Consider the following 19473-nt stretch of genomic DNA (forward strand, 5'->3'; position numbering starts at 1 on the left):
GTGTCAGGTTGGTATGAAGAGATTCGGGAGACAGACGCAGGAATCCGTAATATTTTATTTTTAATATCACCCAAATTACGGCGTGCCATGTAAAGGCACCGGGGCTAAGACCAAATAAAATCCTATATCCCTCAGTTCACCCTAAATATACATATGCCTGATATTCTACCCTAAATCAACATCCTATATCCCTCAATGTCTACTTCAACATGTAGCCTAAATAGACATCCTAGAAGTAGTGAATGGTAATCACCATTACATGTATTTCATTCCAGCCATTCCAATGAGCCCCTCCTCCAACTTACAGTGTCCACTGTCTGAAACAACACTCTGTATCCCTGAGCACCTGCTGTGAATCACTGACAGCAGAGCCGACAGGGGACATCACAGAGGGACAAATCAGCTGTTACACTGTGTCGCTGCATATTCTGACTCCCCTGACGAATACGTTTAAAAAGAGTGGGTTTAGAGAAAAGCAAACTCAATCTGCTTCAGAATATCATTACGGAGAAATCCATACACCGAGCGAGCGGAGAGACTGACTGGCCTGATCTGAATCTCATTACTGTACGACGACAAGGGGTGTGTGTGTGTGTGTGTGTGTGTGTGTGTGTGTGTGTGTGTGTGTGTGTGTGTGTGTGTGTGTGTGTGTGTGTGTGTGTGTGTGTGTGTGTGTGTGTGTGTGTGTGTGTGTGTGTGTGTGTGTGTGTGTGTGTGTGTGTGTGTGTGTGTGTGTGAATTGATGTGGGAGCGGCAGCAGTCAGAAACAATGTGACATTTCCTGACTGCTTTCAATCAGTGTGAATAACAGACACCAGCAATCTGAAAAGACAAGCACAGTGAAAAACCTGCCCCGCTCTCTGTCTTTACCTCTATTATCACACATTGAAAAACCTGCCCCGCTCTCTGTCTTTACCTCTATAATCACAGTGAAAAACCTGCCCCGCTCTCTGTCTTTACCTCTATTATCACACAAAAAACCTGCCCCGCTCTCTGTCTTTACCTCTATAATCACACAGTGAAAAACCTACCCGCTCTCTGTCTTTACCTCTATTATCACACAGTGAAAAACCTGCCCCGCTCTCTGTCTTTACCTCTATAATCACACAGAAAAAACCTGCCCCGCTCTCTGTCTTTACCTCTATAATCACACAGTGAAAAACCTGCCCCGCTCTCTGTCTTTACCTCTATTATCACACAGTGAAAACCTGCCCCGCTCTCTGTCTTTACCTCTATAATCACACAGTGAAAAACCTGCCCCGCTCTCTGTCTTTACCTCTATAATCACACAGTGAAAAACCTGCCCCGCTCTCTGTCTTTACCTCTATTATCACACAGTGAAAACCTGCCCCACTCTCTGTCTTTACCTCTATAATCACACAGTGAAAACCTGCCCCGCTCTCTGTCTTTACCTCTATTATCACACAGTGAAAAACCTGCCCCGCTCTCTGTCTTTGCCTCTATAATCACACATTGAAAACCTGCCCAGTACCAGTTGAAATAGAATGGGAGACACACACACACAGAAACTCACAGAAACACACAGAAACACACAGAAACAACAAGGACAAAACAATCACCGCATAGGAAGCAATGTTTTTTATGTCACATCATTTCACCAGCAATTCAACCACTGACAGTACAGTCAGGTCTAGTGTACAAGTCTAGTGGACAGAACTAGTGGACAGGACTAGTGGACAGGACTAGTGGACAGGACTAGTGTACAAGTCTAGTGGACAGAACTAGTGGACAGGACTAGTGGACAGGACTAGTGGCCAGGACTAGTGGACAAGACTAGTGGACAGGACTAGTGGACAGGACTAGTGGACAGGACTAGTGGCCAGGACTAGTGGACAAGACTAGTGTACAAGTCTAGTGGACAGGACTAGTGGACAGGACTAGTGGACAGGACTAGTGGACAAGACTAGTGGACAGGACTAGTGGACAAGTCTAGTGGACAGGACTAGTGGCCAGGACTAGTGGACAGGACTAGTGGACAGGACTAGTGGACAGGACTAGTGGACAAGACTAGTGGACAGGACTAGTGGACAGGACTAGTGGACAGGACTAGTGGCCAGGACTAGTGGACAAGACTAGTGGACAGGACTAGTGGCCAGGACTAGTGGACAAGACTAGTGTACAAGTCTAGTGGACAGGACTAGTGGACAGGACTAGTGGACAGGACTAGTGGACAGGTCTAGTGTACAAGTCTAGTGGACAGGACTAGTGGACAGGACTAGTGGACAGGACTAGTGGACAAGTCTAGTGGACAGGACTAGTGGACAGGACTAGTGGACAGGACTAGTGGACAGGACTAGTGTACAAGTCTCGTGGACAGGACTAGTGGACAGGACTAGTGGACAAGTCTAGTGGACAGGACTAGTGGACAAGTCTAGTGGACAGGACTAGTGGACAGGTCTAGTGTACAAGTCTAGTGGACAGGACTAGTGGACAGGACTAGTGGACAAGTCTAGTGGACAGGACTAGTGGACAGGACTAGTGGACAAGTCTAGTGGACAGGACTAGTGGAGAGGACTAGTGGACAGGTCTAGTGGACAGGACTAGAGGACAGGACTAGTGGACAAGTCTAGTGGACAGGACTAGTGGACAGGACTAGTGGACAAGTCTAGTGGACAGGACTAGTGGACAGGACTAGTGGACAGGTCTAGTGGACAGGACTAGTGGACAGGACTAGTGGACAGGACTAGTGGACAAGTCTAGTGGACAGGACTAGTGGACAGGATTAGTGGGCAGGACTAGTGGACAGGACTAGTGAACAAGTCTAGTGGACAGGACTAGTGGACAGGATTAGTGGGCAGGACTAGTGGACAGGACTAGTGGACAAGTCTAGTGGACAGGATTAGTGGGCAGGACTAGTGGACAGGACTAGTGAACAAGTCTAGTGGACAGGACTAGTGGACAGGATTAGTGGACAGGACTAGTGGACAGGACTAGTGAACAAGTCTAGTGGACAGGACTAGTGGACAGGATTAGTGGACAGGACTAGTGGACAGGACTAGTGGACAGGATTAGTGGACAGGACTAGTGGACAAGACTAGTGAACAGGATTAGTGGACAGGATTAGTGGACAGGACTAGTGAACAGGATTAGTGGACAGGACTAGTGGACAGGATTAGTGGACAGGATTAGTGGACAGGACTAGTGAACAGGATTAGTGGACAGGACTAGTGAACAGGATTAGTGGACAGGATTAGTGGACAGGACTAGTGGACAGGATTAGTGGACAGGACTAGTGAACAGGATTAGTGGACAGGACTAGTGGACAGGATTAGTGGACAGGACTAGTGGACAGGATTAGTGGACAGGACTAGTGGACAGGATTAGTGGACAGGATTAGTGGACAGGACTAGTGAACAGGACTAGTGAACAGGACTAGTGGACGGGACTAGTGAACAGGATTAGTGGACAGGATTAGTGGACAGGATTAGTGGACAGGATTAGTGGACAGGACTAGTGAACAGGATTAGTGGACAGGACTAGTGAACAGGACTAGTGAACAGGATTAGTGAACAGGACTAGTGGACAGGACTAGTGAAGAAGACCCCTGGAGATAGAAATCATTACAACCGTTCATCTCTAGGTACAACCCCTGGACAGATAATCCTATTATACATAGACACCCACTGTTTTACAACACACACACACACACACACACACACACACACACACACACACACACACACACACACACACACACACACACACACACACACACACACACACACACACACACACACACACACACACACACACACACACACACACAGAGAGAGTACAAACCCGGTACTTGGATAGATCAATCCTCAGAGAGTTGTGCAGCTGATCTAGAAGTTTGACAAATTTTTCTCTCTGTGAGAAAAACAGATATATAGATTTCTCAGTTAGTAAAGCAATCACACTGTGTGTGTGTGTGTGTGTGTGTGTGTGTGTGTGTGTGTGTGTGTGTGTGTGTGTGTGTGTGTGTGTGTGTGTGTGTGTGTGTGTGTGTGTGTGTGTGTGTGTGTGTGTGTGTGTGTGTGTGTGTGTGTGTGTGTGTGTGTGTGTAGGTGAGTCTGTGTGTGTAGGTGAGTGTGTGTGCGTGTGTTCTCACCCCAAAGTTGGATGCAGCGAAGCGGTCGGAGGCAGAGATGTTGGTTGAGACGGTGGTGGTGTGGGCAAAGTAGGCGTTGATGTTGGCTAGCAGGTTACTCATCACCGCTGGGACCCCCGGACACATGTACTTAGAGGACAGACAGGAGAAATGCCTGGGGGAGAGAGGTGAGGGGAGGGAGGACGGGACAGAGAGTGGAAGCGACGCAGAGAGAGAGGAAGGGAAAGAGAGGGGGAGAGAGGGGAGGGAGGATGGGACAGATAGTGGAAGCGAGGCAGAGAGAGAGGAAGGGAAAGAGAGGGGGAGAGAGGTGAGGGGAGGGAGGATGGGACAGAGAGTGGATGCGAGGCAGAGAGAGAGGAAGGGAAAGAGAGGGGGAGAGAGGTGAGAGGAGGGAGGACGAGACAGAGAGTGGAAGCGAGGCAGAGAGAGAGGAAGGGAAAGAGAGGGGGAGAGAGGTGAGGGGAGGGAGGATGGGACAGAGAGTGGAAGCGAGGGAGAGAGAGAGGAAGGGAAAGAGAGGGGGAGAGAGGTGAGGGGAGGGAGGACGGGACAGAGAGTGGAAGGGAGGGAGAGAGAGAGGAAGGGGAAGAGCCGGGGAGAGAGGGAGGGAAGGAGAGAGAGAGGGAGGGGGGGCGTGGGGAGAAAGGGAGAGAGAGAGAAGGATATTAAAATGCCAAAACACTAACTATTCTTTGAAGTGTGATTTAAGTAGTAACTCCTTTGATCATGAAAAGGAGGCAATTATTCAACTAGTAGAGGAATGATATTAAAGGAGATTAAATCAAAGAGTCAGACAGGCAGAGAGAGAGAGAGAGAGAGACAGACAGACAAACGGACGGACGGAGAGAGAGAGAGAGAGAGAGAGAGAGAGACAGACAGACAGACAGACGGACAGGCGGACTGATGGACAGACGGACAGACGGAGAGAGAGAGAGAGAGAGAGAGAGAGAGAGAGAGAGAGAGAGAGAGAGAGAGAGAGGGAGGAGAGAGAGAGAGAGAGAGAGAGAGAGAGAGAGAGAGAGAGAGAGAGAGAGAGAGAGAGAGAGAGAGAGAGAGAGAGAGAGAGAGAGAGAGAAAGGGAGAGAGAGAGAGAGAGGGAGGGAGAGAGAGAGAGAGAGAGAGAGAGAGAGAGAGAGAGAGAGAGAGAGAGAGAGAGAGAGAATACAGAGGCAGACTGTGCTCTTCCACATTCTGCGAGTTGTAATGTCATGTGATTCCCAGCAGAGTGGAACCAGCTTGAAGGTCAATAACAGGAAGATTAGAAAACTCTGAATGGAATTGTAATGTTCCTTTAAAACCGCTACACACAAACAAACATGCCGCCCCTCACTCCATTGATCTTAGGAGCTGCTCCAAATACCAGCAACAAGAGACAGGCTGAGCCCCCCCCCACACACACACACACACACACACATGCACGCATGCACACAAAGTTCTGATGGCCAAGGTGTCACCGCTCTGTGTCTCAAACAAATGGGCTGCTATTCACTGTAACACTCCAATACCATGTTCACTGCAACAATTCAATACCATGTTCACTGCAACACTCCAATACCATGTTCACTGTAACACTCCAATACCATGTTCACTGTAACACTCCAACACCATGTTCACTGTAAACACTCCAATACCATGTTCACTGTAACACTCCAATACCATGTTCACTGTAACACTCCAATACCATGTTCACTGCAACACTCCAATACCATGTTCACTGTAACACTCCAATACCATGTTCACTGTAACACTCCAATACCATGTTCACTGTAACACTCCAATACCATGTTCACTGTAACACTCCAATACCATGTTCACTGCAACACTCCAATACCATGTTCACTGTAACACTCCAATACCATGTTCACTGCAACACTCCAATACCATGTTCACTGTAACACTCCAATACCATGTTCACTGCAACACTCCAATACCATGTTCACTGTAACACTCCAATACCATGTTCACTGTAACACTCCAATACCATGTTCACTGTAACACTCCAATACCATGTTCACTGCAACACTCCAACACCATGTTCACTGTAAACACTCCAATACCATGTTCACTGCAACACTCCAATACCATGTTCACTGTAACACTCCAATACCATGTTCACTGCAACACTCCAATACCATGTTCACTGTAACACTCCAATACCATGTTCACTGTAACACTCCAATACCATGTTCACTGTAACACTCCAATACCATGTTCACTGTAACACTCCAATACCATGTTCACTGCAACACTCCAATACCATGTTCACTGTAACACTCCAATACCATGTTCACTGTAACACTCCAATACCATGTTCACTGCAACACTCCAATACCATGTTCACTGTAACACTCCAATACCATGTTCACTGTAACACTCCAATACCATGTTCACTGCAACACTCCAATACCATGTTCACTGTAACACTCCAATACCATATTCACTGTAACACTCCAATACCATGTTCACTGCAACACTCCAATACCAATATACACAGAGAGACACATACACACTCTGAACACATCATGTCCATTGCTATAGGTTGATGAAACTTCAAAAACATCTGATTCAGCTATTCACACACTTCTAGGAAACGTCAACGCTACGCAACATAGTTCTGATTTGCTGAGACTCAGGAGCGACTGATTAGTGGAATTAGTTGTTGTAGGATTCAAGCAAAATCCTCCAGAAGGGTATAGCTTCCAAGGGATGGCCACCGCTGGGCTATGTGGTTTAGAGGGTCCATCCATTATAGAAGGTCTATTTGGATCAGGTCTGATGAGCTGGTGTAGAAGGCCTTCAGGGTCGACTCTCCTCTATCCCCTCTCTCACTCAATTCAATTACATTCAATTCAAATCAAAGGGCTTTATTGGAATGGGAAACAGGTGAAATAGATAATAGTGAAATAAAACAATAAAAAATTGACAGTAAACATTACACTCACAAAATATCCAAAAGTATAGGCATATAAAGGCATTTCAAATGTCATATTATGCCTATATACATTGTGGAGGCAATGTGCAAATAGTTCAAGTACAAAAGGGAAAATAAATCAACATAAATATGGGTTGAATTTACAATGGTGTTTGTTCTTCACTGGTTGACCTTTTCTTGTGGCAACAGGTCACAAATCTTGCTGCTGTGATGGCACACTGTGGAATTTCACCCAGTAGATATGGGAGTTTATCAAAATTGTATTTCTTTTTTAATTCGTTGTGGATCTGTGTAATCTGAGGGAAATATGTCTCTAATATGGTCATACATTGGGCAGGAGGTTAGGAAGTGCAGCTCAGTTTCCACCTCATTTTGTGGGCAGTCTTCTTTTGAAAGCCATGTCTGCCTACGGCGGCCTTTCTCAATAGCAAGGCTATGTTCACTGAGTAAGTACATAGTCAAAGCTTTCCTTAATTTTTGGTCAGTCAGTCACAGTCAGGTATACTGCCACTGTGCACTCTCTGTTTAGGGCCAAATAGCATTTGAGTTTGCTCTGTTTCTTTGTTAATTCTTTCCATTGTGTCAATTAATTATATTTTTGTTTTCTCGTGATTTGGTTGGGACTAACCGTGTTGCTGTTCTGGGGCTATGTGGGGTCTGTTTGTGAACAGAGTCCCAGGACCAACTTGCTTAGGGGACTCTTCTCTAGGTCCCTCCCTCCCTCCCTCCCTCCCTCCCTCCCTCCCTCCCTCCCTCCCTCCCTCCCTCCCTCCCTCCCTCCCTCCCTCCCTCCCTCCTCTCTCCCTCTCTCTCTCTCCTCTCTCTCTCTCTCTCTCTCTCTCTCTCCCCCTCTCTCTCTCTCTCTCCCTCCCTCCCTCCCTCCCTCCCTCCCTGAGCTGAATCCATTAAACTAAACCTAAGTAGGTCATGGGAATAGTGAGAGAGAAGTAGAAGGCTGCCTCTTAACAGGTATCTATTCTGCTCTACAGTCAGGCATTGACTGTTAGGGAGTGTCCCAAATGGCACCCTATTCTCTTTATAGTGCATAACTTTTGACCAGGGCCCATGGGGCTATTAGGGAATAGGGTGGTGTTTGGGACACAGACTTTATATGAGATAGTTTAATACTGATACAAGGAAAGGTTAACTTGAGGTGCATTTCAAAGGTTTTCAAAAATGAGCAGTCCATTTATCTGGAAGGACAGTCATATCAATTATTTATTAAATAGCCTTTCAAAACACAGTGAGTGAGACAAAAAAAGATGGAGAGGGAGGGAGAGAGGGAGAGAGGGAGAGAGACACACACACACAGATGCTCACATTGGGGAGCATAATTAATTACTGTGCTCTCAGCCTCCAGATTACCCAGAATCACTTCCGGGAGGCGAGCGTGGAGAGAGAACACTGAGAACCATGATGACTTCCTGTGAATTCCCATGGTGACTTTAGAGCGGACAGCGCACACACACACGCACAGACACAGAGACAGGCAGCCAGGCGCTTCCTTCTCTCTCACACATGCACACTCTGAACCATAGAAATTGAATCCATTGATTCTATAGTTTTAACACTGAGAACACAGAGGCATGCTTTCCTGTATTACATCAGCACAGCAGTAAGCCTTCAGAGAACCAAGAGGAGAGAAAAGAGGGAGAATGAGAAAGAGAGCGTCCTTACGTCATGGCCTGGTAGATGGACTCTACTCCGTATCTCATGGCGAACTCGTCCACTATCTCCTGGGACACGTCGTCATAGTAGACCTTCCACGCCTCCTCTCCTTTCACCTCTGGGATCTTCACCGCTCCACTGTTCTTTACCTCCGTCAGGTGGTGGAACAGGTTCTAAAGGAAGAGAGAAAGACAGGATGAAGAGAATAACATGAGAGAAGAGGAGTAGAGGGAGACAGTTCCTGGAACAGTTTCCATAGAGTGGAGAAATCCATCAGACCAGTTGGTGAGTATAGATGTCTTACCTCATGTAAACAGGTGTACTGGCCGTGGGGCGGAGCTACTTTCTCCTCTCCCTTCATCTCCACGTTGAGCTTCAATCTGATGGCTCCCGACACCATCGACTTATCAGTTCTCTTATCTAGAACACAGAACCAGACTTATCAATTCTCTTATCTAGAACACAGAACCAGACTTATCAGTTCTCTCATCTAGAACACAGAACCAGACTTATCAGTTCTCTTATCTAGAACACGGAACCAGACTTATCAGTGCTCTTATCTAGAACACAGAACCAGACTTATCAATTCTCTTATCTAGAACACAGAACCAGACTTATCAGTGCTCTTATCTAGAACACAGAACCAGACTTATCAGTTCTCTTATCTAGATCACAGAACCAGACTTATCAGTGCTCTTATCTAGAACACAGAACCATACATATCAGTTATCTTATCTAGAACACAAAATCAGATGCACCAGTCCTCTTATCTAGAAAATGGTACCGGTCTTATCTAGAACATAAAACCAAAATTAACTAGAATATAGAAACAGTCTAATCTAGAACATGGAAGCAGTTGGATCTGGAACATATAATCATTATGATCTAGAACATAGAAACATTATTATCTAGAACATATAACCAGTCTAATCTACAACATATAACCCATTTTATAGAGAACATACTGTAGAACCAGTCTAATTTAGAACATAGAACCAGTCTTATCTAGAGCATGGAAGCAGTATGATCTGGAACATAGAACCAGTATTCCCTAGAACATGGAAGCAGTTTGATCGTGAATATATAATCATTATTATCTAGAACATAGAAATATGATTCTCTAGAACATAGAACCAGTCTTATTTAGAACATAGAACCAGTCTTATCTAGAACATAGAACCAGTCTTATCTGGAACATGGAAGCAGAATGATCTGGAACATACCTAGGTTGTACCACACATCCATCTCCCCGCTGAGCATGCGGACCTCGATGATGGTCTGACCCAGGAAGTCGTCTGACTCTCGTTTGAAGTGTTGTTTCATGCGAGACTTGATGTCATCATCCTCATCCCACACACGCACCTTGATCCGGTCTGTAGCGTTGTGACACTCACTGGACAGCAAAGCACCATGTGTAGAGAAACAGCACCAGTAAAGTGAGTTAGTTTAGGGCGATATTAAAAAAAGACACAAGTCGCTATTATAATAAAATACATTGATTATCAGAACACTTTGCTATTCTCATTCATTGCAGCTGCAGTGCTGGTTGTAGTGTGAGTGGGTGTAGGGAGAACACACATATTATGGCTTATAAAAGCATTGACACTTAAACACGCTGTATTTGTTGAGTTTCTCTTTAGTTATTGTCATTTGAATTCTCACAGTATCAACATTGCTGTGCGCTCAAGTTTGTTTTTTACAGTCCATGGCTCGAGGAAACTGTGCAGACACAGTGATCTGAACTATCTTATTGGCCAGCGGTAGGCCTGTAGGTGCACCTGATTTCCTCTCTGGACCTGCCGGGTAAGCGGAGTTCTACCGTCAGACACATGAAGAGGTTCAAAATGGGGACACTTTGCCTTCCCGTCATTGGGGATGCTGAATCAAGTGCATCTGACGCCTACAACGCAAAAGGAATTAAGAAATGTGGAACGTAAAGGCTTTATTGTTTATTTTTTTACAGAAATGTTTGGTGATTGACTAGGAATGTCTTGGAGATCGACCAGTCAATTGTGATTGACCATTTGGTAACCAATGGTTTAGGGTGTCCAAACCTCATGCCTCTATCATAATTCATTCAAAAGTTATTGCGGTTTTTACCCTTGTAGGATTGCCCAAATTAAGGTGACTAAATCAGAGAAAAAAAAGCTGTAAAAATCTAGAAAATAGCCCTTGAAGGTGAAAAGCTGTGTGGCCCTCTTCCCTCCGCCCTCCTCCCATCCTCTCTAGAGCCTGCTCAGCTGTTTTATCTACTGGCAGCAGCTCTGACCTAACTTGATATGACCTCACACTATCCTGGAGCACAAACAGACCTGGAGACTCAGTGTAGTCACGTTACAGTCATATGTAATGGCTAGGGTTGGCATAGTGTGGGTGGCTGTTAGGTTAGGGTTGTCATTGGGGCTTCAAAGGCTGGGAGTGGTCTGGAGTTGTCCTGTCTGCTAGATGTATGTGGGGAATGAAAGACCTGGAAGGAGGAGAGAGAGGAGAATGAAAGAGAGTAGAGGAAGAGAGAGGAGAGGGAGAGAAGAGTAAAGTAAAGTAGAGAAGAATAGAGGAGAGTAAAGGGAGATGAGATGATGAGATGAGATGAGAGGAGAGGAGAGGAGAGGAGAGGTGGGGAGAGGAGAGGAGAGGAGAGGAGAGGAGAGGAGAGGAGAGAGAAAAGGGAGATGAGAGGAGAGGAGAGGTGGGGAGAGGAGAGGAGAGGTGGGGAAAGGAGAGGAGAGGAGAGGAGAGGAGAGGAGAGGAGAGGAGAGGAGAGGAGAGGAGAGGAGAGAAAAGATGAGAGGAGATGAGAGGAGAGGAGAGGAGAGGAGAGGAGAGGGAGAAGGGAGAGGTGAGGGGAATGTCTGTCAGGTGGGATTGACATCATTCTGCCCCACCGGCTCTCTTTAGGAAACCCTGCTGTCCCTAGTGTTCCACCACCCAAGGGGGTATGTGTGTTTGTGTGCGTGTGCGTGTGCGTGTGCGTGTGTGTGTGTGTGTGTGTGTGTGTGTGTGTGTGTGTGTGTGTGTGTGTGTGTGTGTGTGTGTGTGTGTGTGTGTGTGTGTGTGTGTGTGTGTGTGTGTGTGTGTGTGTGTGTGTGTGTGTGTGTGTGTTAGTGGCACCCTCAGATGAATGTCCCTGCCAGGCAGAGAGCAAAGATCCCAAGACCCTGTCACATGGCATGAGGATAACATCTTATCCCTCTATGTCTTGTTTTCTCTCTGTCAGACAGACAGACAGACAGACAGACAGACAGACAGACAGACAGACAGACAGACAGACAGACAGACAGACAGACAGACAGACAGACAGACAGACAGACAGACAGACAGACAGACAGACAGACAGACAGACAGACAGACAGACAGACAGACAGACAGACAGACAGACAGACAGACAGACAGACAGACACGCAGTGCCTCCATCAGCAGACAGAGAACATGGTGGAAGGCAGCTCTAACAAAGACTCTTTGTCTCCTAATCGCCAGCGCTATGGTTTCTATGGAAATGGGGTGCTTGATTTATCTTTATCTATCTATGTCTCTATTTAAAGCTGGAATCCATACTTGGTGAAACTGCCACATTCGTTGGTAATATTACAACAAAATAAGAAGTTATTTCGAACAACAAACTTGTTTTCTTGTCTCTGACATTAGTACACATCATTAGTGCACATCACTTCCCGCGACATAGAAAAGCAGAGGATGTATTGCAACATAATGTGTTCAGGATGCTGAATGATCCTCCTCTCTTTTATCATCAAAACAAAAACAGCAACAATTGCGGCTGTGGTGAACAATGGTGCTGTTCAACCTGACGCGTATTTCAGCTTGAAGTCCATATAGGATACTGCAGATACTGTGATGTATTTATACAACAACAGGATATACTGGCTTTAGAACAGACTCTTTAAGCCTCATGACGTTGATGTGAAATGTGTCGTTCATAGTGCTATACTGTTGTTTTACAGAAAGCCATATTCCAGTGTTCTAGGTTGTGTTAGATAATATCATTAGTTCTCGGTTCTCTGTGTACCTTAAATCAACATGATCAACATCACAATCAACATGACAGTCTGCCACCACTCAGAGTTCAGAGTTCAGACTCATAGAGAGCCAGATTAAAACCATAATACCTTCTCCAATGACACCATGGGTCAATCTCTCTCTAGCACAACAGCACTACACATCATCAAAAGTTCCCTCTCCATTGTAGAAGTTGTTGTTTATTTAAAAAGGGCCTGAGCTAACATGGGTTAGCTTCATAATACTTTCAGTAAACTCAAACAAAGCTGTACACTCAAAGCTGGGGGTGAAATGAAGCTTGGCATTCAGGCCAAAGAGTTCAATTTTGGTTTCATCAGGTCAGAGAATCTTGTTTTTCATGGCCTGAGAGTCCTTTAAGTGCCTTTTGTAAAACTCCAATCGGGCTGTCATGTGTCTTTTACTGAGGAGTGACTTCCGTCTGGCCTCTACCATAAAGGCCTGATTGGTGGAGTGCTGCAGAGATGGTTGTCCTTCTGGAAGGTTCTCTCATCTCCACAGAGAAACTCTGGAGCTCTGTCAGAGGGACCATCGGGTTCTTGGTCACCTCCTTGACCAAGGCCCTTCTCCCCCGATTGCTCAGTTTGGCCAGGCGGCCAGCTCGAGGAAGATTCTTGGTGGTTCCAAACATTTTCCATTTAAGAATGATGGAGGCCACCTTCAATGCTGCAGAAATGTTTTGGTACCCTTCCCCAGATCTGTGTCTGACATGTACTGTCAACTGTGGGACCTTATATAGACAGGTGTGTGCCTTTCCAAATCATGTCCAATCAATTGAATTGACCACAAGTGGACTCCAATGAAGTTGTAGAAAAATCTCACCGATCAATGGTTCAATTTTGGGTATCATAACAAAGGGTCTGAATACTTATGTAAATAAGGTATTTCTGTCTTTATTTTTAATTAAATGTGCAAACATTTCTAAAAACCTGTTTTTCCTTTATCATTATGTGGTATTGTGTGTAGATTGATTAGGAAAAACATTTATTTAATACATTTTAGAATAAGGCTGTAACGTAACAAAAGGTGGAAAAAGTCAAGGGGTCTGAATACTTTCCAAATCCACTGTAGATGATATTCAAGTCAATAACACATTTTTCAGTGAAATGCATTTGAATGATTTTCCATCTCCTCTCCACTCATTTGTTGGTGTTGTAGGTTCTACATGTCTGTGATAACAATGTCTGCTGGAGTGTTTGTGTTACAGCTGAAGAAGGGAGCCCTGTCTGAGCCAGAATGGCCCCTAGGGTAGGAGCATACCTCCTGTTTCTGCAGCCTGAGGCAGTCTTTATGTACTGGACAGGACCTATGGTCATGTGTGCATATATTTGATCTATGGGTGGCCCCAGCGGGAATCATACCAACAGGTTGCAAGTGTCATGCTCTACCGACTAAGCCACAAAGGACCACGTCTATAATACAGCCTGTAGTACACTGGCTTAGGTTGTAGTAATGTTGTAGCAGTGATATACTGCATGTTCATACTCACAAGAAGAACTTCTCGTCCCAGACAGGGTTGAGGTTCCCAAAGATGGTCTTGGTACGCCGTTTGGTCTTCCCTACCTGGACAGTCACATAGGGGTCACTGGAACCTGTCTTATCCTTGGCCTGCAGACCCTGGGCACACATCACTGGAGAGGAGAGAGGGGGAGGCAGGGAGAGATGGGGGAATAGAGGGAGGCAGAGGAAGACAGAGGAAGACAGGGGAGACCGGGAAGGCAGAGGAAGACAGGGGAAGACAAGGGGAGACAGGGGAAGACAAGGGGAGACAGGGGAAAGCAAGGTAAGACAAGGGAAGACAAGGGGAGATAGGGGAAGACAAGGGGAGACAGGGGAATGCAAGGGAAGACAGGAAAATACAAGGGGAAACAGGGGAAGACAAGGGGAGACAGGGGAAGACAAGGGGAGACAGGGGAAGACAAGGGGAGACAGGGGAAGACAAGGGGAGACAGGGGAAGACAAGGGAAGACAGGGGGAGACAGGGGAAGACAAGGGGAGACAGGGGAATGAAAGGGAAGACAGGAAAATACAAGGGGAGACAGGGGAAGACAAGGGGAGACAGGGGAAGACAAGGGAAGACAGGGGGAGACAGGGGAAGACAAGGGGAGACAGGGGAAGACAAGGGGAGACAGGGGAAGACAAGGGGAGACAGGGGAAGACAAGGGAAGACAGGGGAAGACAAGGGGAGACAGGGGAAGACAAGGGAAGACAAGGGGAGACAGGGGAGACCGGGAAGACAAGGGGAGACAGGGGAAAGCAAGGCGAGACAGGGGAAGACAAGGGGAGACAGGGGAAGACAAGGGGAGACAGGGGAAAGCAAGGCAAGACAAGGGAAGACAAGGGGAGAAAGGGGAAGACAAGGGGAGACAGGGGAATGCAAGGGAAGACAGGAAAATACAAGGGGAAACAGGGGAAGACAAGGGGAGACAGGGGAAGACAAGGGGAGACAGGGGTAGACAAGGGGAGACAGGGGAAGACAAGGGAAGACAGGGGAGACAGGGGAAGACAAGGGGAGACAGGGGAAGACAAGGGGAGACAGGGGAAGACAAGGGGAGACAGGGGAAGACAAGGGAAGACAGGGGGAGACAGGGGAAGACAAGGGGAGACAGGGGAAGACAAGGGAAGACAAGGGGAGACAGGGGAATCCGGGAAGACAAGGGGAGACAGGGGAAAGCAAGGCAAGACAAGGGAAGACAAGGGGAGACAGGGGAAGACAAGGGGAGACAGGGGAATGCAAGGGAAGACAGGAAAATACAAGGGGAAACAGGGGAAGACAAGGGGAGACAGGGGAAGACAAGGGGAGACAGGGGAAGACAATGGGAGACAGGGGAAGACAAGGGGAGACAGGGGAAGACAAGGGAAGACAGGGGGAGACAGGGGAAGACAAGGGGAGACAGAGGAATGAAAGGGAAGACAGGAAAATACAAGGGGAGACAGGGCAAGACAAGGGGAGACAGGGGAAGACAAGGGAAGACAGGGGGAGACAGGGGAAGACAAGGGGAGACAGGGGAAGACAAGGGGAGACAGGGGAAGACAAGGGGAGACAGGGGAAGACAAGGGAAGACAGGGGGAGACAGGGGAAGACAAGGGGAGACAGGGGAAGGCAAGGGAAGACAGGGGAGACAGGGGAAGACAAGGGGAGACAGGGGAAGACAAGGGGAGACAGGGGAAGACAAGGGAAGACAAGGGGGAGACAGGGGAAGACAAGGGGAGACAGGGGAATGAAAGGGAAGACAGGAAAATACAAGGGGAGACAGGGGAAGACAAGGGGAGACAGGGGAAGACAAGGGAAGACAGGAAAATACAAGGGGAGACAGGGGAAGACAATGGGAGACAGGGGAAGACAAGGGGAGACAGGGAAAGACAAGGGAAGACAGGGGAAAGCAAGGGGAGACAGGGGAAGACAAGGGAAGACAGGGGAAAGCAAGGGGAGACAGGGGAAGACAAGGGAAGACAGGGGAAAGCAAGGGAAGACAGGAAAATACAAGGGGAAACAGGGGAAGACAAGGGGAGACAGGGGAAAGCAAGGGAAGACAGGAAAACACAAGGGGAGACAGGGGAAGACAAGGGAAGACAGGGGAAAACAAGGGAAGACAGTAAAATACAAGGGGAGACAGGGGAAGACAAGGGGAGTCAGGGGAAGACAAGGGGAGACAGGGGAAGACAAGGGAGACAGGAAAATACAAGGGGAGACAGGGGAAGACAAGGGAAGACAGGGGAAAGCAAGGGAAGACAGGAAAATACAAGGGGAGACAGGGGAAGACAAGGGGAGACAGGGGAAGACAAGGGGAGACAGGGGAAGACAAGGGAAGACAGGAAAATACAAGGGGAGACAGGGGAAGACAAGGGAAGACAGGGGAAAGCAAGGGAAGACAGGAAAATACAAGGGGAGACAGGGGAAGACAAGGGGAGACAGGGAAATACAAGGGGAGACAAGGGGAGACAGGGGAAAGCAAGGGAGACAGGGGAAGACAAGGGGAGACAGGGGAAGACAAGGGAAGACAGGAAAATACAAGGGGAGACAGGGGAAGATAAGGGGAGACAGGGGAAAGCAAGGGGAGACAGGGGAAAGGAAGGGGAGACAGGGGAAGACAAGGGAAGACAGGGGAAAGCAAGGGAAGACAGGGGAAGACAAGGGAAGACAGGAAAATACAAGGGGAGACAGGGGAAGACAAGGGAAGACAGGGGAAAGCAAGGGAAGACAGGGGAAGACAAGGGAAGACAGAAAAATACAAGGGGAGACAGGGGAAGACAATGGGAGACAGGGGAAGACAAGGGGAGACAGGGGAAGACAAGGGAAGACAGGGGAAAGCAAGGGAAGACAGGAAAATACAAGGGGAGACAGGGGAAGACAAGGGGAGACAGGGGAAGACAAGGGAAGACAGGGGAAAGCAAGGGGAGACAGGGGAAGACAAGGGAAGACAGGGGAAAGCAAGGGAAGACAGGAAAATACAAGGGGAGACAGGGGAAGACAAGGGGAGACAGGGGAAGACAAGGGAAGACAGGAAAATACAAGGGGGGACAGGGGAAGTAAGGGGGGAGACAACAGTAAGACTTAAGAGGCTTTTGTTCCAGTCCAGCATTAATATACAGTATAATATACATATTAAAATATATGTAACACGTAAAGCCTGCAGGTTCAATGCTGTATTACTTGCTATGCACTAGTAGAGCCTTGTCCTATGTCTTATGTATAGGTACCAAAGCCATGTAAACTTGTCTCCAGTATAGCTAATCTGTTAGTTGGGGAAGCAGTGAATATCTGCCTCGCCAACAGACAGATACCTAAGAGAGACCAGTCCACCACCATCGCACATGACCATGCACAAGCACATACAGACACACTACATTTAAATATATTTGTATTTTATTTAGCCGGGTTCTCTTATCCAGAGCGACTTACATTAATCTTAAGATAACTTGAGACAACCACATATCACAGTCTTTGTAAATACATTGTTCCTCAATAAAGAAGTTATCAGCAGAGGCAGTGCAAGTAGGTAAAGTTCACTTGTGTTTTTATGGGGGAATAAGACTGAGATGTCTTATTAAAGATACAGCACTTAAAGATCCTGAACATCTGTCATTTCAGCCAGCAGTTTTGAAAGTGGTGTTCACGAGCCAAAACAGGTCCCCGTTTCTTGTGTATTACATCATCCAACTGTGTACTACGTCATCCAACTGTGTACTACGTCATCCAACTGTGTACTACGTCATCCAACAATTTTGTGTGATGTGTTAAAGGTGGAATATGCAGAAATATATCTTCTATTTCCTGGTTGCTAAAATTCTAATAGTTTGGTTAAGTTTATGTGATAAAACAAGCAATTGTTACAAAATTATTAATTATTAAATACGGTAATACATTAGAAACACCTTCTCTTTCCAAGACATAAACTTTATTTAACCAGGTAAGCTAGTTGAGAACAAGTCTCATTTACAACTGTGACCTGGCCAAGATAAAGCAAAGCAGTGCAATAGAAACAACAACACAGAGTTACACATGTAATAAACAAGCATACAGTCAATAACACAAAAAAAAGAGTCTATATACAGTGTGTGCAAATGGTGTGAGGAGGTAGGCAATAAATAGGCCACAGTAGCAAAGTAATTACAATATAGCAGATTAACACTGGAGTGATAAATGAGCAGATGATGACGAGCAGATGATGGTGTGTAAGTAGTGATACTGGTGTGCAAAAGAGCAGCAAAGTAAATAAAAACAATATGGGGATGAGGTAAGTAGAATGGGTGGGCTATTTACAGATGGACTATGTACAGCTGCAGCGATTGGTTAGCTGCTCAGATAGCTGATGGGTGGTATAAGGAGCTTTGGTAACAAAACGGATGGCACTGTGATAGACTACATCCAATTTGCTGAGTAGAGTATTGGAAGAAATTTTGTAGATGACATCGCCGAAGTCGAGGATCGATAGGATAGTCAGTTTTACTAGGGTATGTTTGGCGGTGTGAGTGAAGGAGGCTTTGTTGCGAAATAGAAAGCCGATTCTAGATTTGATTTTGGATTGGAGATGTTTGATATGAGTCTAGAAGGAGAGTTTACAGTCTAGCCAGACACCTAGGTATTTGTAGTTGTCCACGTATTCTAGGTCAGAACCATCCAGAGTAGTGATGCTAATCGGGCTGGCGGGTGCGGGCAGCGAACGGTTGAAAAGCATGCATTTGGTTTTACTAGAGCAGTTGGAGGCCAAGGAAGGAGTGTTGTATGGCATTGAAGCTCGTTTGGAGGTTAGTTAGCACAGTGTCCAGAGAACAGCCAGATGTATACAGAATGGTGCCGTCTGTGTAGAGGTGGATCAGGGAATCACACGCAGCAAGAGCGACATCGTTGATATATACAGAGAAAAGAGTCGGCCTGAGAATTGAACCCTGTGGTACCCCCATAGAGGCTCCCAGCGGTCCGGATAACAGGCCCTCCAAATTGACACACTAAACTCTGTCTGCGAAGTAGTTGGTGAACCAAGCGAGGCAGTCATTTGAGAAACCAAAGCTATTGAGTCTGCCGATAAGAATACGGTGATTGACAGAGTCGAAAGCCATGGCCAGGTTGAAGAAGCCTGCTGCACAGTGCTGTCTTTTATCGATGGTGGTTATGATATCGTTTAGTACCTTGAGTGTGGCTGAGGTGCACCCATGACCAGCTCGGAAACGGGATTGCCCAGCGGAAAAGGTACGGTGGGAATCGAAATGGTCAGTGATCTGTTTA

The 19473-nt window shown here is 46.7% G+C and overlaps 1 protein-coding gene across 2 annotated transcripts in view; it reads right to left on the minus strand.

Moving 5' to 3' along the window:
• Nucleotides 1–19473, minus strand: part of LOC124033552 (protein unc-13 homolog C) — a 265043-nt gene that overhangs the window by 165984 nt on the left and 79586 nt on the right. For both annotated transcript variants that reach the window (XM_046345590.1, XM_046345588.1), the window contains exons 10-15: nt 14236–14377; nt 9938–10107; nt 9019–9134; nt 8724–8887; nt 4112–4265; nt 3802–3870 (exon numbers count right to left, since the gene is read on the minus strand). In XM_046345590.1, the coding sequence (XP_046201546.1) occupies nt 3802–3870; nt 4112–4265; nt 8724–8887; nt 9019–9134; nt 9938–10107; nt 14236–14377 (815 nt within the window). The remainder of the gene's footprint in view (nt 1–3801; nt 3871–4111; nt 4266–8723; nt 8888–9018; nt 9135–9937; nt 10108–14235; nt 14378–19473) is intronic.

Source organism: Oncorhynchus gorbuscha, linkage group LG04, assembly GCF_021184085.1.
Source record: "Oncorhynchus gorbuscha isolate QuinsamMale2020 ecotype Even-year linkage group LG04, OgorEven_v1.0, whole genome shotgun sequence".
Classification (NCBI taxonomy): domain Eukaryota; kingdom Metazoa; phylum Chordata; class Actinopteri; order Salmoniformes; family Salmonidae; genus Oncorhynchus; species Oncorhynchus gorbuscha.